This window comes from Oryctolagus cuniculus, chromosome 6 (genome assembly GCF_051225735.1).
Source record: "Oryctolagus cuniculus isolate XC-2025 breed Fujian yellow rabbit chromosome 6, ASM5122573v1, whole genome shotgun sequence".
Taxonomy (NCBI): domain Eukaryota; kingdom Metazoa; phylum Chordata; class Mammalia; order Lagomorpha; family Leporidae; genus Oryctolagus; species Oryctolagus cuniculus.
The window spans coordinates 126,602,130-126,629,735 of record NC_142872.1 but is presented as its reverse complement, the minus strand read 5'-3'; the positions used below and the strand labels follow the sequence as shown (position 1 = coordinate 126,629,735).

General features: G+C 48.1%; 1 protein-coding gene across 11 annotated transcripts in view; it reads left to right on the top strand.

The window, feature by feature from the left end:
- Nucleotides 1–25,495, top strand: part of SNX31 (sorting nexin 31) — a 62,090-nt gene extending 36,595 nt beyond the window's left edge. For 7 of the 11 annotated variants that reach the window (XM_089336402.1, XM_089336404.1, XM_089336408.1 and 4 more), the window contains 6 exons: nucleotides 849–941; nucleotides 4,746–4,949; nucleotides 12,382–12,495; nucleotides 15,982–16,059; nucleotides 19,795–19,851; nucleotides 23,307–25,495. In XM_089336402.1, coding sequence (XP_089192528.1) covers nucleotides 849–941; nucleotides 4,746–4,949; nucleotides 12,382–12,495; nucleotides 15,982–16,059; nucleotides 19,795–19,851; nucleotides 23,307–23,402 — 642 coding nt within the window. In that variant the 3' untranslated portion in view covers nucleotides 23,403–25,495. The remainder of the gene's footprint in view (nucleotides 1–848; nucleotides 942–4,745; nucleotides 4,950–12,381; nucleotides 12,496–15,981; nucleotides 16,060–19,794; nucleotides 19,852–23,306) is intronic. The other 4 variants (XM_070075371.2, XM_089336409.1, XM_089336401.1 and 1 more) reach the window with 4 other exon arrangements.
- The last annotated feature ends 2,111 nt before the right edge of the window (nucleotides 25,496–27,606 follow it).

Sequence of the window (27,606 nt, the reverse complement as noted above, 5' to 3'; positions counted from 1 at the left end):
GATCCAGCTTTGTGATATTGCCTGATATTGGGAAGCAATGGATAATGGCTCAAATCCTGGAGCCTCTTCCACTCATGTAGGAGACCCGGATGGAGTTCCTGGTTTCTGGCTATTGTGGGCATTTGGGGAGTGAAACTTAGGATGGAGGATCAATGTCTCTCACTTGCTCTCATTCTCATTCTGCCTTTTGAGTAAATGAAAATAGTATTTTTTCAAGCCATACTACTGTCAATCCTATTAATCCTGTCTGCAGTGTCTTGTGTATTTTCCTAGATCACTGCCAATTCTGATCATTGGGTTGGGCATCTCTAACCCAAAAATCAGAAGAGAGAGAGAGAGATCTTCCATCTGACGGTTCACTCCCCAATTGGCCGCAATGGCCAGAGCTGCGCCGATCCGAAGCCAGGAGCTTCCTCCGGGTCTCCCATGCGGGCACAGGGGCCCAAGGACCTGGGTCATCTTCCATTGCTTTCCCAGGCCATAGCAGAGAGCTGGATCGAAAGAGGAGCAGCCAGGACTAGAACCGGCGCCCATATGGGATGCCGGCGCTTCAGGCCAGGGCATTAACCCGCTGTGCCATAGCACCGACCCCCACATTTAAATTTTCATCTGTGATTTAGTTGACTGGGTGGTGTGGGGAAAGAACTAATTTTATTTTCTTTGCCAAGTGTTTTCAGTTGTCCTCAAACTGCTGCAAAATCTCTTCCTACCCATAACTGAAAAGGAAACCTTTATCACACGCTCCATCATTATACGGAACCACTTAAGCTCTCCTACACAATGAACTTTTTGTCAGATTAACTTATTTCTGCCACGACTGCTAATTTTACAATTTTTGTTGTTTTAAGGCAAAAGAGGACATTGACAAAGAATGGGCCAAACCCACACAGGCACAGAGGCAGAAATTAGAAGCTCTCCAGAAAGAAGACAATCAAACACAGGTGAATCAAATATTACACCAAGAGAAACCCCTTGGAGGAGAGTTAAGAAATGCTGTGGAATTGCACTGTTTCTATAATTTATTAAACTGTCAGGCACTGAAGACTAAGGTTCTTTTTAAAAAATGAGAACACGTGCATTGATTTTTCTGGTTATGCAATTAGTAAAAGCCTATTGCTTAAAGATTCTAAAAAGAAAAAACTACAGATGGTGTTTAATGAGTCTTTTGCCAAGTTAATTAATATAGATCTTCAGCATTCTTTTTAATGACTACGGAGTATTCCACTTTATGATCCTGTTCTTGCTTAGTCGCCGGTTTCCTATTCTTGCAAGTCAGGTTGTTTCCAGCATTTGCTTCTATAAATCACTCTGGCAGTGAGCACCATGAGGCCGCAGCCTGCGTCTGATTAATCTGCACGCTCTGTGTTCTAGCGCCTGGGCCAGATCTCGGCTGGAGGTCTCAGAACGCTGCAGCCACCATCCTCGCTCTCTGAGGCTGTGTTCTGCTATTCCTTAGGTGATATTTCTGAATATCCCTTTTTAAACCTTCCTGACGGTGATACCAGTTCAGATGCCTCCTGCTCCCAAGCAGTGCATATGGGTCTGACTAGCCAGACATATCGTAACAAAGAAATGGTTTCTACTTTATTGTATATATATATTTTTTGAAAGGCAGAGTTAAGGAGCCGGCGCCGTGGCTCACTTGGTTAATCCTCCACCTGCAGCACTGGCGTTCCATGTGGGCACTGGGTTTTAGTCCTGGTTGCTCCTCTTCCAGTCCAGCTCTCTGCTGTGGCCCGGGAGGGCAGTGGAGGATGGCCCAAGTGCTTGGGTCCCTGCACCCCATGGGAGACCAGGAGGAAGCACCTGGATTCTAGCTTCCGTTTGGTGCGGCGTGCCAGCCGTAGCGGCCATTTTGGGGGGTGAACCAACAGAAGGAAGACCTTTCTCTCTGTCTTTCTCTCTCACTGTCTATAACTCTACCTGTAAAATAAATAAAAACAAAATGAAACAAACAAACAAAAAACCCTTAAGTACATGAATTAGATTTCAAAGTTGAGGCCTTACTGCAATGAATTCGTTTTTTCCTGAAAGCACCGTGGAGTGCTGATGCATACCCAGCATTTCGTAAGTGCTTGTGAGGTTCTGCTGCTGTCAGAGCCCACACACGAACAACCACTGCTTTCCTTGATGGAAATGGACAAGAAAGTGTGGAACTGGAAATGAGTGAATTAAAGAAGAGCCTTTTGATACAAATCCGAGATAAGCGCCAGCCCCTGGGCTGTTGGTTTTGCCAACGAAGGTTTCTTGGCACACAGGCACGCGCACCTGTTTCTACATTGTCTGAGGTGGCTGTCGTGCTACAGTGTAGAGGTCCATGGTGGCGATAGAGACGATTTCCCACAGGGCTCTTTACAGAAAAGGTTGCTAACCCTTGTTCTAAATGAAACATACATACACACACCTTCTGCTACTGTATGTGTTAAACAGTGCTTTCTAGTTCATCTTCAAAGAACTAATTTTTCAAGTAGATCATGCTGGCATATTGCGGTCTTCTGGTTTTCCTCAGGGACATTGCCTCACAGAATGGCAAATGCCAGCAAGTGTGTTGAGTAAGTTACTTATTCAACCCCAATTTTCTTGCAAAAGAGAGCTTCGTGTACAAACAACTACTTGCATTTGTTTTAGCTCATTGCAATTAAGGAATGATTGCACTTTTGTAAGTGCTCTCAAACAATAAATAAACAATGGTCGACTCATACCCTATACTGAGTAAGAAAGTCCTGTAGCAAGAGCATGCGCCCACTCTCTGAGCGCTCCGGGGCAAGCTGACCCAGCCCCGCTCCCACCCTGCACAGGTACCAAGGGTGATTCTCAGTGACCCCGCTGGAGACCAGGCAGCCGAACGCATCTCCGAAGCTGCAGCATGGGTCCCAGCACAGCTGTGTCCTACAGCGCGAGACTGAGAGTCAGCTGTCCCTCTCTGCTTACGTCTCGCCATGTTTCACTTTGTCAGAGAGCATAGTCCTTGAACGAGAGGTGTGAGCTCCCTTGCTTCAGGAGAGGCTTGGGAAAGAGCCAGGTTGTCATTATGTAGCTATCATTCTTTTTTTTTTTTTAAGGATTTATTTTATTTTTTGAAAGGCAGAGTTTCAGAGGGGGAGAGAGAAAGAGGTCTTCCAACCGCTGGTTCACTCCCCAAATGGCCACAACAGCCAGAGCTGGGCCAATCTGAAGCCAGGAGCCAGGAGCTTCTTCCAGGTCTCCCATGCAGGTGCAGGGGCCCAAGCAGTTGGTCCATTTTCCACTGCTTTCTCAGGCCACAGCAGAGAGCTGGATTGGAAGAGAAGCAACCTAGACATGAACCAGCACTCATATGGGATGCCAGTGCCACAGGCAAAGGCCCAGCCCACCACGCCACAGTGCTAGTCCCATATTTATTTATTATTTTTTAAAGATTTATTTATTTGAAAGAGTTACACAGAGAGAGTGAAGAGACACAGAGAGATCTTACATCTACTGGTTCACTCCCCAAGTGGCTGCAATGCCAGGAGCTTCATCTGGGTCTCCCAGCATGGGTGGCAGAGGCCCAAGCACTTGGGCCATCTTTTACTGCTTTTTCCAGGCCATTAGCAGGGAGCAGGATTGGAAGTGGAGCAGCCAGAACGCTAACCAGTACCTATATTGGTTGCCAGGGTCACAGGCTGCGGCTTTACCTGCTACACCACAAGTCCAACCCCCAATATCAGTTTATTAAATGCAGTTGTTAGTAACAATACTTTGTTAAAAATGAAAATCCTAGACAAACATAATAGGACAGAATGCTAGGACTGCAGCCGGAACCATACCTGGCCTGCGGTCAGAGTATCCTACGAGTGTCCCCTGGGCATCTGGGGGTGCTGGAACTCTCTCTGTAGAAAACAGGCCTCCTTGACGGGCGGCACGGCTCACTAGACTAATCCTCCGCCTGTGGCGCCAGTACTCTGGGTTCTAGTCCTGGTTGGGGTGCCGGTTCTGTCCCGGTTGCTCCTCTTCCAGTCCAGCTCTCTGCTGTGGCCCCGGAAGGCAGTGGAGGATGGCCCAAGTGCTTGGGCCCTGCACCCGCATGGGAGACCAGGAGAGGCACCTGGCTCCTGGCTTCAGATCAGCGCAGCACCAGTCATGGTGGCCATTTGGGGGGTGAACCAACAGAAGGAAGACCATTCTCTTTGTCTCTCTCTCTCTCTCACTGTCTAACTCTGCCTGTCCAAAACAAACAAACAAACAAACAAAAAACCAGGCCTCCTTGTGCTGCTGTTTCGTAGCCATTTCCAAACTCTCCTCTGACAACACCACCATCAAAACAGTCTGTAAAAACAAGTTACTTTTCTTCCAACGTGGATCTCCAGGTAGTTTTTAAAAGACACTTTAAATGTACACTCGCTGTGTGTGTTGTTATAATCTGCTACGATAGAATCATATCTGCTCATTCATTTTATTCACCCCACTCTTACTCCTCCCATGGTGCGTTTCCCGTCCTGCTCTGTCCCAAGCACCGTTACAGGTGCAGGGACATGATGCTGATGAGGCAGGAATGGCTCCTGCCCCGGCAGGGCACGCCACGAGCTTCCCCACGGCTTGTCGTCACTGCAGAGGCGTGGTCTTCATTCCTGTGCCCCAGAAAAAAAAGCAAGGTGCTCTCCTGTGACTCGGTTCCCAGCATCCTCCTAGACTGGCAATAGCCTCTGACGTGAGGGTTTCATCGGCTTCAAGTTTCTGCATCTTTTGCTTCCTCTCTCCCCCGCGTCCTCGTCCCTTTGGAGCAGTTTCTGGAGCTGGCCCGTGAGGCGCAGCACTACGGGTGCGTGCAGCTGGATCCCTGCACCTGTGACTACCCAGAACCAGGCTGCCGGGCTGTTCTTTGCGTCGGCAACAAGGAGATCAGCTGCTGCATAACCCTGCCGGATGGCCAGACCCGAGACGTCACATTCCAGCTGAGCAGGGTGAAGTGCTGGCAGGTCACTTTCCTCGTGAGTATCCCGGCGGCCTGCTTTTCCTGTGACATACAGCCTCCACCCGGGGTTTAAAAACCCCATTGCTCTTGATGACCAAGTCGGCCGTAGGGAGACAGGTTTACCAGTTGGCTCGGTAACACCACTCATGGTTCCCTGCTGCTCTGCGCAGCTGTCGTCACAATAGCAGATAGAATTAACAGCTGCTTTTATTGAGCACTTGCTTTGTGTTCAGTGCTGGCAAACTCTTCTCTTGGAAACTGGATGCTGACCAGCAAGGCTCTTCTTAAGGGGGCCTGGAAGCTTGCATACAGTACCTTCTCCCTGCAAGAGAAAGCCTCGTTGTCAGATTGACTGAGAGCCTATTTAGTACCAGCTGCTGGGCTGGGCACTTCTGTATCTATTATTTTTTTTCTTTTTTTCTTTTTCTTTTTTTTTTTTTTGACAGGCAGAGTGGACAGTGAGAGAGAGAGACAGAGAGAAAGGTCTTCCTTTGCCGTTGGTTCACCCTCCAATGGCCACTGCGGCCGGCACACTGCGGCCGGTGCACCGCGCTGATCCGATGGCAGGAGCCAGGTGCTTTTCCTGGTCTCCCATGGGGTGCAGGGCCCAAGCACTTGGGCCATCCTCCACTGCACTCCCTGGCCACAGCAGAGAGCTGGCCTGGAAGAGGGGCAACCGGGACAGAATCCGGCGCCCCGACCGGGACTAGAACCTGGTGTGCCGGCGCTGCAAGGCAGAGGATTAGCCTAGTGAGCCGCGGCGCCGGCCCCGTATCTATTATTTAATTCTTACATGTACTCAGTGAGCTAAGCGGGATTAGTTCTTTGCAATGAACACTGAGGTTAAGTAGTAGAGGACGAAAGCAACCTAGAGCAACCCGCACACCTACATGCTCCATCCGTGGGGATTTTCTAGCTGACCTAGGGCTTCCCTGTGGCATGTGATACCGTCCACCACACTTTCTTTCTCAGAACACCCTCTCTTGCCATGAGACTTTGCCCTAGAGGTTAAGATCCCAATTGGGACACCTGCATCCCATGTGGGAGGGCCCGCGTTCAATCCCGGGTTTGGGCTCCTGACTTGAGCTTTGCACTATGCAGACTCTGCCAAAGGAGTTCTGATGGCTCAAGTGATTGATTCCTGCCACCCATGCGGGAGACCTGAGCTTTGGGGAATGAACCTGCAGATGGAGCGCTCCCTCCCTCTCTCTCTCTCTCTCTCTCTCTCTCTCTCTGACTCTCAAATAAATAATGGTTTCATAACACCACCTCTTCTCCTGCCTCTGTTTTTGTAGACCTTCTCCCTCTGAGCACTCCTGAAATGCTGCTGTCCCCTGCGGTTCCACTTCCAGGATAGACGCTAGATACCATCTGCCATCAACCACCAGGTCCTTCCGTCTCAGGACTAGTATTTCCTGTGCCCTTTGGACACCCTCCCTGGGCATTGCACAAACATCTCAAACTCAGCCTTTGCCAAAGCAGACCTGTCCATTCCCCTTGTGCCTGCCCTGTGCTTGCACCCTTCCGCCTGTCCCCTGGTGAATGGGGCTTCACCACCGCCCCCTAACTGCCAGGCTGGAAGGCTTGGAGTTGCCTCTGACTTCCCACTCCCCCTTATCATGCACGTTGAATGAGCCCTGGCCATGCTTCTACCTTGCTGTCCCTCGGAAATCTCCCTTTTCCCCCCTCGCCGCTTGCTCTCAACATTCCCGCGTGGATGGGTTGGAGAGCCTCCTACGCCATCTCCCTGCCTGGCACTTTCCCCTTGGAATCATGGTGTGATTTCAGTCCTTTTGAGAAATTTGTTACCCAGCCCCAAATTTGACCTGGCATGGTGAATACTCTGTATTCATATGAAAGAATGTGTCTTCTGCTATTGGGTGGAAGAGTCTGTAAATGGTGATTATTTGGGGGACTGACTTAATTTTTTTTGGACTTAGTATAATTCTTAGGAAATTCATCCAGGTTGTTGTGTGTTTCAGTAGTTTCTTTCTTCTTCTTGCTTAGCAGTAGTCCCTGGCGTGGATGTGCCAAGTTTGTCGAACCATTCACCCACTGAAAGACATCTGGGTGTTTTCAGTTTTAGCTGCTGTGGATATAGCAGCCATAAATATTCATGTACTCACTTTTGTCTGAACACAAGTCTTCATTTCTGTGGGTTCAGTGCTCAGGAGTGTAATTGCTGGATCATCCGCTAATTAGGGGTTTAGGTTTTTAAGAAACTATCCAACGGTATCATTTTCCATGCCCACCAAGAGAATATGATTGATCCAATTCCTCTGCATCCTTACCAGCGTTGGTGTCGTTACTATTTTTTATTTTAGTCATTCTGATAGGAATGTAATGGTATCTTGTGGTTTTAGTTTGCATTTCCCTCACAGCTAATGATGTTAAACATCTTCTCCTGTGCGTATTTGCCATCTGTATATCTTCTTCGGTGAAATATCTAGTTGTTTTACCCATTTTCTAATTGAATTGTTTGTTTTTACCATCGAATTTTGAGAGTTCCTTGTGTGTGTGTATATGTATATATATTTAAAGATTTTATTTATTTACTTGAAAGGTAAAGTTACAGTGACAGAGAGAAAGGTCTTCCATCTACTGGCTCACTCCCCAAATGGCCGTAGTGGCCAAAGCTGTGTTGATCCAAAGCCAGGAGCCAGGAGCTTCTTCTGGGTCTCCCACATGGGTGCAGGTTTGGGCCATCCTCCACTGCACTCCCTGGCCACAGCAGAGAGCTGGCCTGGAAGAGGGGCAACCGGGACAGAATCCGGCGCCCCAACCGGGACTAGAACCCTGTGTGCCAGCGCCGCAAGGCGGAGGATTAGCCTAGTGAGCTGCGGCGCCAGCCTCCTTGTATGTTTTAGATGCTTGTCTTTTCCTGGCCATCTGGTTTGCATATGTTTTCCCTCTCTCTCTCTAGTTTTCCTCCTCTTAATAGAGCAAGCTTTTTACTTTTGATGAACTCAAACTCATCACTCTTCTCTGTGGATTGTGTGTTTTGGGGGTCAAGACCAAGAATTCTTTCCTGAGCCTTAAGACACGAATATTTTTTTCTATTGTTATTTTCTTAGAAGTTTTATAGTTGCAGGTTTTACATCTAAATAGGGTGCATTTGTGTGGTGTGTGACACTTGGGGCGAGGCTCCCTTTGTTGCATGTGGGAGTCCCTACTGCCCCAGCGCCATTCATTGAAATGGCTGTCTTTCCTCAGTCAAGTTGCTTTTGCCCTTTCAAAAGTCACTTGGCCGTGTTTGAGTGGGTCTGTTCCTGGGTTCTCTGTGTGCAGATAAATATGTCTACCAATGCCGCAGTCATTTTCTGTCATTGTAACAGTTCTGTCGCGATCATTCAGATACCATACAACTTGCCTGTGTAAGCATACAACTCAATGGTACTTCATATATCCACAGAGGTATATAGCCATCGCCATGGTCAATTTTAGAACACTTGCTCTTTAGAACACTTTTTAGAAAGACACCTATACCCATTAACTATCACTTTCTTATCACTGCATGGCCACCAGCCCTAAGAAGTTAGCCATCCACTTTCGGTCCCTATAGACTACATTTGCCTATTCAGGACATTGCCTGTTAATAGAATCGTATAATATTTGTGTTTGTGACTGGTTTTGTTTAAGATTTACTTATCTGAAATGCAGAGTTACAGGGAGAGAGGTAGAGAGAGAGAGAGAGAGAGATCTTCTATTCCTGGTTCACTCCCCAGATAGCAGCAACAGCCAGGGCTGGGCCAGGCCAAAGCAGGAAGGAGCCTGAAACTCCATCTGGGTCTCCCATGTAGGGGCAGGGGCCTAAGCACCTGGGCCGTCTTCTGCTGCCTTCCCAGTGCATTAGCAGGACACCGGATCTGAAGTGGATAAGCTGGGACTCAAGCCAGCATTCATCTGGGATGCTTAACCAACGGCACCACAACGTGGGCCGCTGGGACTAGCTTTTGACTTAGTGTGTTTCCAAGGCTCATCCTTAGAGTGGGTATCAGTACTTTGTTCCTTTCCATAACCAGACCCAGTTCCACTGTGTCTGCTCATCCACAGATGGGCATTTGAGTTGCTTCTCTTTGGGCTGCTGTGACTTCTGTTCCACGGGCATTTGTGCCCAAGCTTTCCTATGGCTCTGATTCTTCGTTTCACCTGGCCATCCAGCCAGGAGCGGAATTGCGGGCCAAGTGGTAACTATGTGTGTGATAGTCACAGGCGCTGCCAGGCTGGCCTGTGTGGTGGCTGCGTCAGTTCATATCCCCACCAACAGGGGTGAGGATTCTGGGTTTCCCATGTCCTTGCCAGTGCCTGTCACTTTCTGACTGAAGTTACAGCCAGTTACTGCATGTGAAGTGGTATACAGTTTCATTCATTTCTGTCTCTTTGCTCTCTCTGCTTCATCTTGGATCAGTTTCAAGATTATTGATCTTGTTTCCTGTAATGTCTAATCTGGCTGTCCTATCCAGTTCATTTTTACTTCTAATATTGTATTTTTCACCTCCAGATGTTGTATTTCATCTCAAGGAATTGCTTGTAGCTCTTTTTGTATGTTTTATTTCTCTCTTATCATGCCATTCTTTCCTTATTTTTTTTTAAAAGATTCATTTTATTTATTTGAAAGACAGAGTTACACACACACACACAGAGAGAGAGAGAGAGACAGAGAGAGAGAAAGAGAGAGAGAGAAATCTTCCATCCACTGGCTCACTCACCAAATGACTGCAACTGCTGGAGCTGCACCGATCTGAAGCCAGGAACCAGGAGTCCCCTCCAGGCCTCCCACACAGATGCAGAGGCCCAAGGACTCGGCCATCCTCCACTGTTTTCCCAGGTGCATTAGCAGGGAGCTGGATCAGAAGTGGAGCAGCTGAGACTTGAACCAGGACCCCTATGGGATGTCAGTGCTTCAGTCCAGGGCTTTAACCCACTGTGCCACAGTGCTGGCCCTTTATGCCTTCCTTTAAATTCTTGTGTGTGTGGAGCATATGTAAGTAACTTTGAATTAAAGTATTTTGTCCACTCATTCCATCATTCTGCAGTTTCTGGATGGTTTCAGTGGATTGCTTCTTCTCCTCTTCACAGAGCATGTTTTTCTCCTCCTCTGTATAGCAGGTAATTTTTTTTAAAAAAAGATTTATCTGAAAGGCAGAACAACAGAGGGAAGGAGGGAGAGACAGAGAGAAAGTCCATCTACTGGCTCACTCCCCAAATGGCTGCAGCAGCCAGGGCTGGGCCAGGCCAAAGCCAGAAGCCAGGAGCTCCAGCCTGGTCTTCCTCATGGGTGGCAGAGGCCCAGGCATTTGGGCCATCAGCTGGTGCCTTCCCAAGTGCATTAGCAGGAAGCTGGATCAGAAATGGAGCAGCCGGGACTCGAACCTACGCTCCAGTACAGGATGTCAGTGTCGCTGCACCACCACACCAGCTCCCTACGTCATTTTTCGTAGTTTGCCAAACACTGTGACTTCACATTGTTGAAGACCAGACTATTACCTTCCTTTAAGGCTATTACTCTGGCATGCAGTTAGACTCCTTGGGGTTGGCTTTACTTGTTTGAGGCTTACTTTTCTTTTCTTTTCTTTCCTTTCCTTTTCCTTTTCCTTTTCCTTTTCCTTTTCCTTTTTCTTTTTCTTTTTTAAGATTTGTTTATTTAATTGAAAGGCAGAGAGAGAGAGAGAGAGAGAGGTCTTCCATCTGCTGGTTCACTCCCCAAAGGCCGCAATGGCTAGAACTGAGCTGATCTGAAACCAGGAGCTTCTTCCAGGTCTCCCACATGGATGCAGGGGCCCAAGCACTTGGGCCATCTTCTACTGCTTTTCCAGGCCATAGCAGAGAGCTGGGTCAGAATTGAAGCAACCAGGACATGAACCGGTGCCCATATGGGATACAGGTGCCACAAGCAGAGGCTTAGCCTACCACACCACAGCACTGACCACGTGAGGCTTACTGTTAACCTTTCTCTACCCAGTACTTGTCCGGTGTCTCTCTACTCTGCCTGATAGAAACATGAGCTCTTTCCTGCCTTGTTCGTGAACACCCAGAACTGTTCAGCCTCCTGCTGTCAGTAGCTGGGTGCCCAGCCTCGTGGCGTCCCGCCCTGCACACACACAGGTTATTCATCCTGCATCTGGAGAGTGGAGAAGAGCACTCAGGCGCTCTGCATGGAGAAATCCCTCCTCCTTGGTATTCTGCCTCCCCCCACCCCGCCCCGCCCCGACTCTTCAAATCGCAGCTTCCCCAAGCTTTTCTTTGTCCCTGGCTTGGGGAGAACACTCTGCGCTGTTGGCTTCCCTCTGCTGGTGCTGCATCTGGCCAAGTCTTTCCAAGGGCTCACCTCGTCTGTTCTCCTTCTCTCTGGGCTGAGAGTCTTGCACTAGCTAATGTTTCGTGTCTGAAGCTACTTCCCGATTCATTGTCTAGACTGATGCTGCCTGGGCACCATTGCCGAGACAGAAGTCTAAGTGCATTGTTATTCAGCTTTAAAGACCTCATAATGAATGCCTGTTGCCTTCAGGATGAGGTCTGGCATCCTTAGCTTCGTTTACAAGTCCTGCGAGAGTTAGGACTCTCCAGAGGTGAGTAGCAGACACCGATACACCTTACGCGAGTGAGGAAAAGGGGGTCTGTTGGACAGCTGTGGATTAACCTACCGAGTCAAAGGAAGAACTGGAGAAGGGGCGTAGGCCAGTCAGGAAGCAAGGGAGCTAGGAGACCGACTTTCCATCAGGGCCTGCTCCTTGGGCCTCTGTCTTCTGGAATGAGACAAAGGGCCCAGGGAGTGTGTGTCCACTTGGCCTACGCGTGGATCTGACGCCACTCTCTGACTTGTTGTTCCCTGACAGTCCTACAGGGATAGCCCACCATGGAAAAGGGCTGGTTTTGCTCCAGGAGTTTGAGACTCTGTTACTAGGACGAAGAAGGATGGATGCTGGGTAGCAGACACCCCAGACATCCCCTACCACGCTCTCAGGACTGGGCCCTGCCTCTCTATCCCCTGCCATACCTTGCTGCCCATGCTGCAGCCACACGCAGTCACCTGCAAGGTCTCCCGCTAGCCAGGCTCCCTCATGCCACAGTGCATTTGCACTTGCTGTTCCTCCCACCGGGAATCACCTCTCACTCCCCCTGGCACACAAATGAACAAAACCCCCAACAAACTTGGGTAGCTGCTACTTCTGCTCAGGTGCTGCTTTCTCCAGGAATACTCCCCCTCCCCCCCAACCCCTCCCAGCCCCGACTTGGGTTGGGTGCCCCTTCTGTTTACTTCTGTAGGCTGCTGTTTGCCTCTCTTCTGCCATTTACTATATCAAACTGTGGTGGCCAAACAGGGCTCCTCAGTAGACTGAGGGCGTCTTGGAATTTGGGATAGTCTCACTCATGTTGGTATCTTGCCCAGCACATTCACAGGCACTTAACTTACTGTAGTGTGTTCAGTAATATCTTTCCCTCTGCAGGGGACTCTGCTAGAGAGGGATGGGCCCCAGCGAACTCTCCACCAGGACTTGGAGCTCAGATTCCAATATAGTGAGGAAAGTCACTGGCAGTGGTTTGTCATCTATACCAAACAGGTGAGTTCTCCAGCAGAGCTAAACATCTTCTACACTGTGATGCAAAGGCAGGGAGGGCAGGAGAGAGTGCTGTGTTCTCCCCTGCTGGGCTGTGATCCCTTTCAATTTTGTTTTGTCTTCTTAGTCATCATGCCTTCCTGTCGGTTAGAAATGACTTTAGTCATCAAGGGGTAGCAGGCTCAATAGTGGCTTCAACCAGCAGTCGGCAAATATTTCTTAAAGAGCCAGATGGTAAATAGTTTACCAGTTGAGATTCCTATGGTCTCTTTTGCTGCTACTTTGTTAAAAGCAACCGTAGATAATTCATAAACAAATGAATCTGGCTGTAAAACTTTATTTACAGAAACAGGTGATGGGCTGGACTTACTTGCAGACCCTGGCCCCCAAGAAGGTAAAAAGCTATGTCTGTTATCTGGAAAGCAAAAGCTTTACCCTATGTATTTCCCAGCAGACCTTCTATCATGTCTTAGCTGCAAGGGAGTCTAGCAAAGAGGAACAGAATTTGTGGTTGGCTTAGAGGAAGCATGAATAATTGCCTGGGGGTTGGCACTTTGTCATCCCAAACAAAATCAGGGTCTTGTAGGAGAGGCTGTGGCTGTTGGGAGCACATTACTCATGTTTAACTTAGAACTAAAATTGGAGTAGAAATCCCACTACTCCAAAGCAAGGACAATCTGATTTTCTAAATACCAAATTCAATTGAAATCAAACTCTAGATGTTCTACAATGGATTAATCTTTTTAAAAAGATTTATTTATTTACTTGAAAATCAGGGTTACACAGAGAGAGGACAGGCAGAGAGAGAGAGAGAGAGAGAGAGAAAGAAGTCTTCCAACTCCCCAGTTGGCCGCAATGGCCGGAGCTGTGCCGATCCAAAGCCAGGAGCCAGGAGCTTCTTCCGGGTCTCCCATGCAGGTGCAGGGGCCCAATGACTTGGGCCATCTTCTACTGCTTTCCCAGGCCATAACAGAGAACTGGATCAGAAGTGGAGCAGCCAGGTCTTGAACCAGCTTCCATTGGGGATACCAGCACTTCAGACCAGGGCGTTAACCCGCTGTACCACAACGCTGCCCCTGGATAAATCTTTGCATTGACATTTATTCTACTAGAGTCAAAAGTATTAAATCAAAATCCTAAGTTAAACAAATGAGTCGTGGGCCTGGTCTTGTGGCACAGCAGGTTAAGCTGCTACCTGTGGTGCCAGCATCCCACAAGAGCACCAGTTTGAGTCCCAACTGTTCCACTTCTGTTCCTGCTCCCTGCTGATGCATCTAGGAAAGCAGCAGAGGATGGCCCAGGTTCTTGGGCCCTGCTACCCTCATGGGAGACCTGCATGGAGTTCTAGTCTCGTAGCTTTGGCCTGGCTGAGCTCTGTCTATTGCAGCTATTTGTGGTGTGAACCAGCAAATGGAAGATTGTCTCTCGCTCTCGCTCTCGCTCTCATTCTTGCTCTCTGTCTCTGTAACTCTGCCTTTAAAATAAATAGATATATTTTTGAAGAGGAAGAGGAAGAGAGAGAGAGACCTTCTATCTACTGGTTCACTCCCCAGATGGCTGCAACGGCCTGGGCTGGGCAAGGCCAGAGCCAGGAACAAGGAGCTGCCTCTGGATCTCCCAAGTGAATGCAAGGGCTATCTTCTGTTTTCCCAGGTGCTTTAGCAGGGAGCTGGATCAGAAGTGGAGCAGCCGGGACTCAAACTGGTGCCCATGTGGGATGCCGGCATCGCAGGTGGTAGCTTTACCCGCTAGGAAACAATGCTGCAATGGCCAGGTCTTGGCCAGGCCCAAGTCAGGAGCCAGGAGCTCCTTGCAGCTCTCCCATGTCCCTGGACTCAGACTGGTGTTCCATTATGGGTTGCGAGTATGGCAGGCAGCAGCCCAACCTGCTGCCCCACAGAGCCATTCCCACTAAGGCCTTTCTACCTTGGCTCCACTCCCACCTGGATTTCTCTCTCCTCCCTCCTCTCCCCCATCATTCCCTCCATCTTTGAACATGACCTTGTGCTAAGGTTCTGTAGCCTCTAGCTCAGAGCTTCCATTGGCTCAGATCTTAGTAGGGCCCAAAGAGAAGACAGCAAGCCAAAATTAAAGAGCAGGATAGGAAAGGAAAAGTGTTAGTGGGAAAGGAAAGGAACAAGTGGCACTGTCACAGGGGACCTTAAATTCAGTACACAGAGCTGGGGTCCTGCAACGTGGGAGTGCCAGGCTTTGTGCAGCAAGATGTACAATCGTGTGTCTTGGCCTTCACAGTGATGATTGAGCCACAGATAATGTTGGAGCCAACCCTCATTCTTGAAGGTGAGTGATTAAATATAGGAGGGTACCGACTTCAAAATGCATATGGGAAAATGGAATTAAAAGATGAGCTTATTTTAGTGCCAAAAAAAAATTTGAAATCCATGCAAATAAGAAGTCTTTAGAAAAGACATGGGAAATGTATATTATGGAAAGAGTATGCATGAATTTCAAAATTTTTGCAGCAAAATATACTTATTTTTAATCTCCATTTTCCACTAACTTTTCAAAATTCTCTTGTATTAAAAAAAAGAAATGAAGAAATAAAACTAATTTTTATTTCAACCAAAGCAATAGGTCCTAGTATATTACTTTAAAAAAAAATTTATTTGAGAGGCAGAATTATAGACAGAAGGAGAGACAAAAAAGTCTTCCATCTGCTGGTTCACTCCCAAATGGCCGCAATGGCCGGAGCTGGGCTGATCTGAAGCCAGGAGCCAGGAGCTTCTTCTGGGTCTCCCACATGGGTGCAGGGGCCCAAGCACTGGGGCAATCTTCTACTGCTTTCCCAGACCATAGCAGAGAGCTGGATCGGAAGAGGAGCAGCCGGGACTAGAACCGGTGCCTATATGGGATGCTGGCGCTGCAGGCAGAGGCTTAGTCTATTACAACACAGCACCAGCCCCACAGAGGGGGTTTTAAAAGGAGAAATATTAGTAATGAGATCTTATACATTTTTAACCTCTTTTTAAAATCTGCTGTAAAGGCAGGGCTGGGGTTGGCCTAGTGCTTAGCTTTGTCTACATCCCACGTGAGAGTACATGGTTTGACACCCTGCCGCAGCTCCTGGCTCCAACTTCCTGTTAATTCAGACCTTACAAGGCAGTGGCGATAGCTCAGGCAACTGGGTTCCTGCCACCCACCTAGGAGACCTGAACTGGGTTCTTGGCTGCCGGCTTTGGAGCCCTGAGCATTTAGGAGTGAACCAATGGGTTAGCACACACTCTCTCTTCTGTCTCAGCTTCTCAAATAAACGAAAAAAGTTCTTTTGAATTTACTGTAAAGAGAAAATGGATGGCTAGGTGCTAATTGTACTTTATGCAAATTGTTGGACATTGAAGAAGAAACCTAAACTCTAGGAAGTGTGCTCTAAAAGGCGGAGCTTATCACCTGCCTAGTGGCGTGAGGAGGGAGAGAAAGACAATGAAGACCTCTTCAACTGAGAGAGTTCCTTATTTCTGGATTTCTTAGGCTTTTTTGCTGAGTAGCTGCTTGAAAAAGATGATCTCGGAAAAGATGGACAAGTTAGCTGCCGAGAATCCGGAAATGGTGAGCGCTCTTCTCTGCATCTCTCTCTCTCCCTTTGCGTTCCCACCATCCATGGACCCTGGAGGCCAGACTCCGCCCCCTGCTGGCCCCAGGGGAGGAAACCACACCCCACAGAGAGCTGGCTTCCTGGCTTCCTCCTGGTGTCAGAGCTGTCAGGGTCAGAGCGGTCAGGGCAGAGGGAGGTCTTCAGACTTCAAGCCTTTGCCCAATGTGAGGTCATCTTTAGATGACTGCAAATTCTTTAGCCCTCGAATCTGTGTTGTTTTACTTCTGCTTTCTCCTACATGGAGGCTTTGCAGTTTGTCCTAAAAAGCTAGGTCACAAAGGAGCTTGAGGGCAACTTTAACTCAGCAGGGAAGATCTAGAGTTACAGAGGCAGAGAGGGAGAGAGGCAGAGAGCTCTCCAAGTGGCTGCAACGGCCAGAGCTGGGCTGATTCAGCTAGGAGCCAGCAGTTCTTCCAGGTCTCCCACGTGGGTGCAGGGGCCCAAGGATTTGGGCCATCTTCTACTGCTATCCCAGGCCACAGCAGAGAGCTAGATCGGAAGTGGAGCAGCCAGGACTCAAACCGGCACCCTTATGGGATGCAGGCACTGCAGGCCAGGGCGTTAATCCGCTGCACCACAGTGCCACAAGGGAAGATTTTTTTTTTTTTGACAGGCAGAGTGGACAGTGAGAGAGAGAGACAGAAAGGTCTTCCTTTTTTGCCGTTGGTTCACCCTCCAATGGCCGCCGCGGCCGGTGCACTTTGGCCGGCGCACCGCGCTGATCCGATGGCAGGAGCCAGGTGCTTTTCCTGGTCTCCCATGGGGTGCAGGGCCCAAGCACCTGGGCCATCCTCCACTGCACTCCCTGGCCACAGCAGAGAGCTGGCCTGGAAGAGGGGCAGCCGGGACAGAATCCGGCGCCCCGACCGGGACTAGAACCCGGTGTGCCGGCGCCGCTAGGCGGAGGATTAGCCTAGTGAGCCGCGGCGCCGGCCCAAGGGAAGATCTTAAAGAAGCTCCAGAGTGTGTCTCTTGGAAAGAGTCCGCAGCCTCTTGGGGCTTCCATTGTGCCTGATGAAGACACCTTTGGCAGCTGGAGAAGCCGTCGAGGACAAGCAACGCTCCAGGCTGCAACTTTCACAATGCAAAATTAAGCAGTATTTTTTTTTTTCTAGTCTGTGTGTATTTGTTACAGGTCTAAGGAAGTAAGTAAAGGGGGCTGTAAAAAATTTACTGAAATGTTAAGTTTTTCTGAGTTCCTTTTCATCACCATGATTTAAGCATGTCTCAAATAAGACCGCACAGCTTGATTTTTTTTTTTTAAATGATCACTCATACCGATGCCTGGCTAGCATTTGTAAGCACAGTTCTTTTGCATAATATTATACTGATCTTTTAAAAATGCATCAGGAAACATTTGGCACTTTGCCCTACTGTTTCCATTCACATTTAGCCCTGCCTAAGAGGGTGGATGCCATCTTTATAGTTGAACCTTGACCTTTACTTTACAGATTTCTTTCTAAGAAAATAATTGTATCTTATACTCATTTCTGTTTCTTGCGGAGCTGAAAATATTTTTCTAGGGAAAATAAATTCACTGCTTCTTGGTGGCTGAACAGTTCACCACGTGCTAGTGGGTAGGATGTGAAGGAGGCTCTTCTTAAGAGAGTGTAAAATCCAAGCTCTCAGGCAGGATGGCTGTGATTATTATATATAAAGAAGAGGGAGAAGAAGAAAGAAAAAAGCAATCAACTGAAGTAGCCTCATTAAATGAGAGAAGTGCTCTCCAATGCGGGTGAATAATATGTAAGCTACTTGATGCAGGAAATACTTGTACAGTGAGCAGCTAAAGAGCCAGCTCAATACAATGTGGAAAGTAGATGTCTATTTAACGTTTCCGAGAAAAGCAACCGCCACCCCCACGCTGCTGAGGTTTGCACAGAAATTGAAATCTGTCAACTGATCTACGTGGCTGACAGTGACCTCAGCCCATCTTGTTCTGCTGTATCTAGACATGCAACAAGTTTCGCTTTCAAAAAAGGATCTCTTTACGTATGCTGTTTCTTGGAAAGAAAGTTTAAGAGCCTTGCTCTTGAAAATTGGCTTTTCAAGAGAATGTCATAGGGATTATCTGCCTTTCAACCTGGAATTTCATCTCCAAAGCCCTTGGCCGAAGGGGCTGGTGGAAGGTAAAGAGGATGACACAGCCGGGCTGTTTGAGCTCACACGGAGTACTGGGCCCCAGCACACGGGACGGTGGGTGAAAATCCTGTAGTGGCTTATGGTAGCCTGAGTCACATGGCCGTCCCATTCAGCGGTTTTCTAGGCAATCACACAGTCTCTGCTGACACGTGTCACTTACAAGTTCTATGGGCCAGAGCAGAGAGGTCTCGATTTTGCAAGACTCACTCTGAGCCCAAGATTTTAATAATCTTGAAGAATCTGGGGGCACAAGGAGGAAACTGTATTCAAATGAGCTGCATAAATAGAGCAGATGGCCCAGGAAGCTGATGAAATAGTGATACTGGTTTTATTCTAGAAAGAGAGAATGAGTAAGAAAAGAAATTCAGTGCTAAATTTAGTTGGTTAGCTTTAGTTAATACTTTTACAGATAAGACTTGAGCTGCTTATAAAGAGATCATTAAAATTTGAGGGAAGGAGATGCACTAAAGAATATAAACCTACCACAGCCAAAAAAAAAAAAAGTTAAATCCTTAAAAGCAGTATTAACCAAAAACCAAAAGAAAAATAAAGTAAGTTTTCTAACAGCTATACTCCTACCCAGAACCTGAAAAAATTTTGTCTTTGCTGCTCTTAACAAGAACACAATTCTAAAGAATTTTTTTTGAAAATAAAATGTGTTAATCAGATATAGGTTTAGCTACCTATAAAGAAAGCCAAGACAAAGCAAATGTCTGGGGAAAAATAGAAGTTTGTTTCCCTGTCATCTGAAAGTAGCACAGAGAGAAGCCATCTAAAACTGATGCACACTGTGGAAGCGTAGGGCGCGCCCTCCGTGAGGGACTCCTGCCCTCCAGACCCTGGCTGGGTCGGGTTCTCGTCCTACTCCAGGCTGTCAGGCAGCCTTTCCTCCCTGCAGCCGCAGCTGCTCGGCCTCCCTTGCTCCTGCAGGCCTGGAGCTGGTGGAACCCGGTGCCCCGCCTTGCAGTCCCCCGGTGATAGCACCGCGAGGGCCCCGACGTCCTGTCATTGATTTGCTTCAGTCCCGCCCACACCGCGCCTAAGCAGGGGTTGAAGAGCTCCTTTTTCGAAAGTCTCCTCCAGTGCCCTCGGGTCGTGTGCCATCTGCTCCCTGCGGGGACTCTGGCCAGTGCATTAAGTGTACCCATGTCCAAGAGGTCTCTACTCAAGTGTCTCAAACTTCAGTGTGATTCTTTGTTTGATTAATGGTGCCTCTGACTAAGTCCGCTTTTGGCTCACACTCAGCGTACGGATTGGAGCTCTGTGGATTACTTCGGGATTTAGCAGTACATTGCATTTCGTGCGAAGTCCGTCCCAAAGCCGCGTTAAATCACAAAGTCCACAGGCAACCGCCCGTGTTAAACATTGGGAACTCGATTTAGACCCTTGCAAATGAAGGGGGGGAATGCGCCAGTGACAGGCAGGTGTGCCTGCGGCCCCGCGGGATCAGTAAGAGGATTAGCGTGGCACGGGAGATGTGCTGATTAAGTAGAGCATTTGTGCACTTGCCTCTGTAGGCTGTGCTGACATTTCACTCATCTATCCAGCAGATTGAAGTTCCGGAACAAGGCAAAAGTAAAAAATACCACATTCGACAAAACCAGGTCCGTGAGTACATTTATGTCATTGATACACTATCGTTTTGATGAATCTGCCCTTCTTCCCCCTTTAATCCAAGTCATTCTTCTAAAAAATCAGCCAGAATTTTGTTTTTCAGAAGCTATTCTATTTTTTTAAAGATGTATTTTATTTCTTTGAGTGGCAGCGTTAGACAGAGAGAGGGAGAAACAGAGAGAGAGGTCTTCCATCTGCTGGTTCACTCCCCAAATGGCCTCAATGGCTAGGACTGGGCTGATCAGGAGTCAGGGGCTGCTTCTGGGTCTCCCACGTGGGTGCAGGGGCCCAAAGACTTGGGTCATCTCCCACAGCTTTCCCAGGCCATTAGCAGAGAGCTGGATCGGAAGAGGAACAGCCTGGACATGAACCAGCACCCACATGGGATGCTGGCGCTCTAGGTGGAGGCCTAACCTACTGTGCCACAACACAGCCCCTAGAAGCTACTCTATATAGCTTGGACTCCCAGGAGGACCAGCACAGAAGTACAGTATTTTATTGTGGCACCCAGCAGGCCTAAGGGAAATTTTTACATAGAAAATTTCCAAGAGGAGCACAAAATTCTTGAATGACTTGTTACCCCATGCATGTTTTAGAAGCCCTCTTTTATGGTTTGCATGCTATGGTGTATCTCGTATATTTTAGTTTCACAGGACTTCTGCACTGTTTGCTGTTCAAAACAACTGTTACATTGCTAACAGTTGAGCCTTCAGGTCTGCTGTGCAGATCCCAGCTGGAGAAAGCAGTTGTCATTGGTATTATTGGTGAGCACAGGTTGCCGGCATTATTCTAAGCACTGTTGTGTGAATTACCGCATTCACCCTCCCTCTTCTCCACAGCCCTGTGTGTCAGTTGAGAGCAAGGGCACAGAGAGGGTTAGTGGTTTGCCCAAGGGTTGCCCAGGAATGCGTAGTGGAAGGGAGCAGGACAAACATATGTTAATATAGAAGAACTTGTCTTGAGTGAAGAAGCTCAGAAAAGAACCCAGTGAATGCAGCATTCCCCTTTCATAATAAAAGCCTTTCTGGCTGGTTCCGCCAGAGGCAGGAGACGGGAACGCCACCTCTTAGTGGCTGTGTGGCTTCGGGCAGGTCAGAGAGCCTGTGTGTGTGTCAGGACTCCTGACACGCTTCTTCAAAGGCAGACGCCTGCGCCTGCCCGCCAGAGATGGGTGCTGCAGATGTGGGGTGGGAGCCTGGTAATTGGCGTCCGTGTCGAGCCCCATGGGATGCCTGCCACAGCTTCACTCACTGGTAAAATGCGGACAGCAATCATGCCGTCATTCAGCACGGCCATGCCCCAGCTCACTCGCAGCGCCGGGCAGGGGCTCTCAACGGTGGCTGTGTATTGCAGCCCCTGGAAGCTCTAGAACATACTAGAACATACAGTGGGCTGGGCCCCGCCTCAGGGATTTGGAGTTAAGTGGTCTGAGGGGCCTGGGCAGTGGGATTTTTAACAGTTCCCTTAGTTGGTCCTAATATGCCACCAAGGCTGGAACCGTTTCTTCCAGAACAGCGGTTCTCGAAGTGGGGTCCCTGGACCAGCAGGATCGGTATGACTCGGGGACTTGCTTGAAATTCATACTCTCCGGTCCAGACCTACGGGATCAGGAGCTCTGGGCAATGGGCCCTGTTCTGTGTGTGTTTACCAAGACGAGTGTGATACGTATGCGTTCAGTATTGAGAGCGCTGTCCCAGAACAGCCGACAGCACAGCACAGCCGTGCTTGACGCCCGGCGCTCACTGGTCCTCCCAGATGAGTAGTAGTTCTTTTCTTTTTTGAAAAGTGTATTTATTTATTTGAAAGAGTTACAGAGAGACAGGGAGGGAGGGAGGGAAGAAGGGAAGGAGGAAGGGGGAGAGAGAGAGAGAGAGAGCGAGAGCGCTTCCATCTGCTGGTTCACTGCTTTCCCAGGCCGTTAGCAGAGAGCTGGATTGGAAGAGGAGCAGTTGGGACATGAACCGGTGTCCATATGAGATGCTGACACTCTAGGCAGAGACATAGCCTGCTAAGCCACAGCGCTGGCCCCAATCATTGTCTTTTGTTTGTTTGTTTGTTTGTTTTAAAGATTTATTTATTTACTTGAAAGAGTTACACAGAGAGAGAAGGAAAGGTAGAGAGAGAGAAAGAGGTCTTCCATCTACTGATTCACTCCCCAGTTGGCCACAATGGCTGGAGCTGAGCTGATCCAAAGCCAGGAGCCAGGAGCTTCTTCCGGGTCTCCCACATGGGTGCCGGGGCCCAAGGACTTGGCCATCTTCTACTGCTTTCCCAGGTCATAACAAAGAGCTGGATAGGAAATAGAGCAGCTGGGACCCAAACTGGTGCCTATATAGGATGCCAGCCCTGCAGGCGGCAGCTTTACCTACTACACCACAGTGCCAGCCCCAATCATTGTCTCTTAAAGTGCTTTTCTACTTAAAAAAAATTATTTATTTGAAAGGCAGAGTTACAGAAGGGATGGGGGTCGAGAGAGGGAGAGAGAATTCTTCCGTCTGCTGGTGTACTCCCCAAATTGCCACAGTGCCCAGGGCTGGGCTGGGCCAGGCCGAAGTCAGGAGCCAGGAACTTCATCCAGATCTCCCACGTAGGTTTGGAGGCCCAAGCACTTGGCCCGTCTTCTATTGCTCTCACAGGCCATTAGCAGGAAGCTGGATCAGAAGTGGAACAACCAGGACTTGACTTGGTGCTCATATGGGATGCTGGTGCTGCAGGCAGCAACTTAACCTGCTATGCCACAATACTGGCCCCCTTAAAATGCTTTAAAAACAGCATAATGCCTTTTTTAAAAATATTTATTTGAAAGGAAGAGTTACAGAGAGGCAGAAGCAGACACACACACAGACAGAGGGAGAGACAGAGAGGCCTTATCATCCGATGGTTCACTACCTAAATGGCTGCAACAGCCAGAGCTGTGCCGATCTGAAGCCAGGAGCCAGGTCTCCCATGTGAGTGCAGGGGCCCAAGGACTTGGGCCATCTTCTGCTGCTTTCTCAGGCCATAGCAGAGAGCTGGATTGGAAGTGGAGCAGCTGGGACTCAAACCGGTGCCCATATGGGATGCCGGCACTGCAGGTGGTGGCTTTACCCACTACTCCACAGTGTAGCTCCAGTATTACTTTTCTAAAGTTTGTATTTGTGTAGGGCATGCAATAAAGATTTTGAGTGGAGTTGAAGATTGAAAGTAGCATGACTTCAAGAGGGGGAACACCTCAGCGCCCAGTCTCGGGACTCATCTACCTCTGCCAACCAGCAGGGGGCACCCTCCTCATGTATTACTGCAAAATAGAGCATCTACAGGATAACACCGCTTAAGAGAACCATTGCTTAAACAAACATAACCTTTCTGGTTCCCTTTTAATATCATTTTAACCTCCTTGACTTTTTATTGTCGTGGAAGTTATTTCTTCTCACTTACGTTTCTGACCTCTCTGTTTACGTTGCAGCATAAAGACTATACCAGCTTTCTGCTAAGAAAAAGCAAGGTTAAGATAGCTGAAAGTGACTGTGTTTTTAGGAACATAAAAGAAGAAGATCTGTGAAGAGAAGTTGCTCTTTTTAAAATATCCTCTGAGGCTGCCTCAAGACAGTAAAAGAATGGGCATTGACAACAGGCATCATCAGAAACAGGAAAAGTTCAAATTTCTTGATGAGAAGGTAGACCATGTTCATCAAAACTGCCAAAGCACTGTGTGGATCAGAACATTAAAGAGACAGGGGACTAGCGCTCCTGCAATGGCTCCTAAATGACAAATGGCAAACTAAAATCAACTCATACGAGGCTCCCTCTGTTTCCCCCTAAAATACATGTTTACCTGGCTTCATAGTCTCTACAGGTTCTGATATTACATAAATGAAAAGCCCATTATGAGATTTTATAAATTCATGAGAGGTCAAGTTCTAAAGACATGACTCATCAGCTGAGGATAACACGGCTCCATCTGGGAAGTAGAATCATTGAGAAAGAAAGCTGGGCTCCTCTGTTCTGTCTACAGAACCAGAGCAAGGTGATAAAATGCTGGTTTGTTTCCTCACGAAGCTTGGAGCCTGCCATCATGGACACACTCCAGGTAACAAGCTGCCCCGCTGTTAGTGTGTTCCGTCCTTACAACGCCAGATTCGGTTTAGCAGTCTTCATGCTACTTTTTTTTCCTGGACAGTGGTAAGCCTCTGTACTTGATATCAGATACCTATATAGGTCTGTTAACTTTAAAAATATATGTAATTTCTCACCATATTTTTCCATATCCAGTGTACCTCACAGAAATTAAAATAATTATATACAGAATTAAGACCACAATAAGGGAGAGGGACAGAGGAACCTATGTAATAGAAAAAGCACAATATTCTAATGTTCTTTTCTATTAAAATATAAAATATATTTTAATAAATGTAGAATTTACTGATAAAATCCTATAAATGGTATTTTTGAAATATAGCATCTATGAAAACCCTATACTATTTATAAATCGATGCCTATAGCCATAACTTCCAGCACCTTAAAGTTTTGTGTTAATGTTTTAGGCTGTACTAGAATACTTTTGCAGAGGGAGTCACAAATATCCCAAATTACCCGTAGTGAGCATATTAATGGATTAAGATCATTTTCAAATGAAAATGGAAGCTTACCTATATTTTGCCAATTTCTGAGTAGTCAAGGTCTTTCAATAAATAGCAAAGGCCCAAAATAGCAACGTAAGGAGTGACAGCAGACGCTGGAACACACAGAGGATTTGTGTTTGGGGTAAGAGGATGCATATATTAACTCAATCCATATGTGACTGCCATCTTTGAAGATCAAAGGTCATTCAGTGGCCGGCACCGCGGCTCACTAGGCTAATCCTCCGCCTTGCGGCGCCGGCACACTGGGTTCTAGTCCCGGTCGGGGCACCGGATTCTGTCCCAGTTGCCCCTCTTCCAGGCCAGCTCTCTGCTGTGGCCAGGGAGTGCAGTGGAGGATGGCCCAAGAACTTGAGCCCTGCACCCCATAGGAGACCAGGAGAAGTACCTGGCTCCTGCCATCTGATCAGCGCGGTGCGCCGGCTGTAGCGCGCCAGCTGTGGCGGCCATTGGCGGGTGAACCAACGGCAGTGGAAGACCTTTCTCTCTGTCTCTCTCTCTCACTGTCCACTCTGCCTGTCAAAAAAAAAAAAAAAAAAGGTCAAGGTCATTCAGTGCCACCAATCAGCGAGTAACCCCGTGCAACATGTAGTCAGCCTCAGGAGTACAGTGTGAACCTGTGAGCTGGGGGAAGTAGGGCAACCCCCAGGAAAGCCCTGGAGGGAAGAGAGACTTTGAAAAGAGTGGAGACAAGGGGGCAGAGGAGGGGGCAACTAGAAAAAGGGGAGCGTGGTCAGGATGGGAGGACAAGGCTGCTGATGAGAGAATGAGACACCTGCTGTGGACAAGCGGTGTTTGATGTTGAGGGAGTCACTGGGAGACAGAGCTGAGAAGTCAGAGGGATCAGTAGGAGATGCTACTTCAACATTTCATGGACATGGAGGGAAAAAATGGGGGCATAAAAAATGTTTAGTCCATGCAGTTTTGTTCATAATACACATTTTCCATGTGCCTTTTTTTAAAAAAAGATTTATTTATTTATTTATTTGAAAGAGCTACACAGAGGCAGGTGGGGGGAGAGAGGATCTTCATCCACTGGTTCACTTCCCAAATGGCCACAACAGCCAGAGCTAGGCTAACCCAAAGCTAGGAGCCAGGAGCTTCTTTCAAGGACTTGGGCCATCTTCCACTGCTTTCTCAGGCCATAGCAGAGAGCTGGATTGGAAGTGGAGCAGCCAGGACTCGAACCGGCACTCATGTGGGATGCCAGTGCGCTGCAGGCAGAGACTTTACCCACTATACCACAGTGCTGGTCCCATCCATGTGCTTTTTCAAGAACCCTCATATGCATAGATTTCAAAATATTTTTCTGCACCAAAATAAACTTACCTTTTAAATCCACTTGCCATGAATGTTTTAAAGTACCCTCTTGTTTGCCTATACTAAAGCAAAATCTTCATAGTATGGGTAAAGCAATTTGTCCCTTATTTGTGGGTGGAAAAACAAACTTTGTAATTAATAGCTTTTTTTCACAGAAGCATTGAGATGATCTTATATGAGTATATAAGAAAAACACAAAGTTAATGTCCACTCCACAGTACATACTGTGAAGAATGAAAGCCTGGGATAGGAGAAAACACAGTTCAAAAACTTGTGAAAAATCACACAATCCTTAGTTATGGATCTATTTATCTACAACGAGTTTGGGAGTTTGAATCACTTCTCGATCAAAACACTTGACCATTGGGTGAAAAGTCTGAACTTCCGCAGCCAGGGTGCCCTTCCCTGATGCGAGCCCCAGGGGGAGATGGCAAGCGAGACCCCTCCTTTGGCGCTGGCAGTGACGGCCCCCTCCTGCCAGCACAGTCACCCAGCCCTGGGGAAGACATTGGTGGGCACGGGACCTTTGTCAGGCAGGCCAGCATGCTGACCTTCCAATAACTCCTCAGCCAGGTGTGGCATGGCAGTGGGAATGAGCACACAGGGTTCCCGGTCACCACATTCCCTCCTGACCCATCTGCACCCACCAGCGTTGCTTCTCTCCACTTCTAGGCCTGCTCGGTATTTTCACTGTCAAGACAGCTCACACACTTGAGCTTGAAAATTTTGTAAAAATAGAAAATGAGCAGAACAGCAGAGCAGATACAAATGGCGGGCAGGCCCTGCTGCTGAGCCCCTTGGGGAGAGAAGGCTGTGTGCGGGCTCTTCTCAGAGAGCTGGTGTCCCCCACCGCTGGTCTTGGACCACTGTCAGCGTGTGGCAAGCATACAGCTCACACACATCCCATGTGGACAATTAAGTGAATTTTATGCCAGACGTTTCAGCCAGAAATTACATTAGGTCGTGCAAAGTAAAAGCTAGAGGCACTAATTGATCACAATTTGTGGAAAGCCAAATAGGTTCCAAGCTTTAGTGGCCAAAATGATTGTAAAATAGAAAATGGATGCAGGAAGGCAGCGTCTTGGAAGCAGAGAGCCGCCTTCTCCAGGCACTGACTCTGTCTACACCTTGAACTTGGACTTGCCAGCCTCCAGAACTGTGAGCAGTGAATTTCCATGTATCAGTTACCCAGTCTGTGATATTTGTTATAGCAAGATAAATGACTTATAATAAGAGCTTCACTTCAAAAGGTGGGTTCGTCCAGTTCTAGCTGCCGAAAGCAGTTGTCAGATACGTAGGATATAGGATGGGTATGTCCTCCATAGCTGGAGTAGAATGGCTCAGGGCTTTGCTCTGACACAGACATCACAATTTTCTACAAGTGGAAATGAAACCACAGGGAGCACTTCTTGGGAGAGCTCTGGTAGAGTTCCGGAGGAGATGTGCTTCGCTTTTGTCGGAATGATTCCGGGGTTTATTTTCAGATCGCTGTGAGGGTTAAGATCTCTCTAAGCCAGCAAGTTCAGTTCAGTTCAGTTGGAATCCCTGAAGGGAGCTAAGCTCCATTCTGGAGTTGAAGTGAACTCTGTCACAACACAGACTGCTGGAATCTTCTAAGCTGCCCATTATCTGGACCAAACAGACATCCCCGGGGCCTTCTGGTACCAGCATGAACTCTTAGCTTCTCCTTTACTGAGACTTAACAGCCCTGCACTAGCGTGGAATACTGAAGAGTGAGAAAGGAAACCCGGGGCCTTAAAGGAATGGAGGACAAGGCCGGGCAGTCCCGGGCTATGGGTTTTGCTG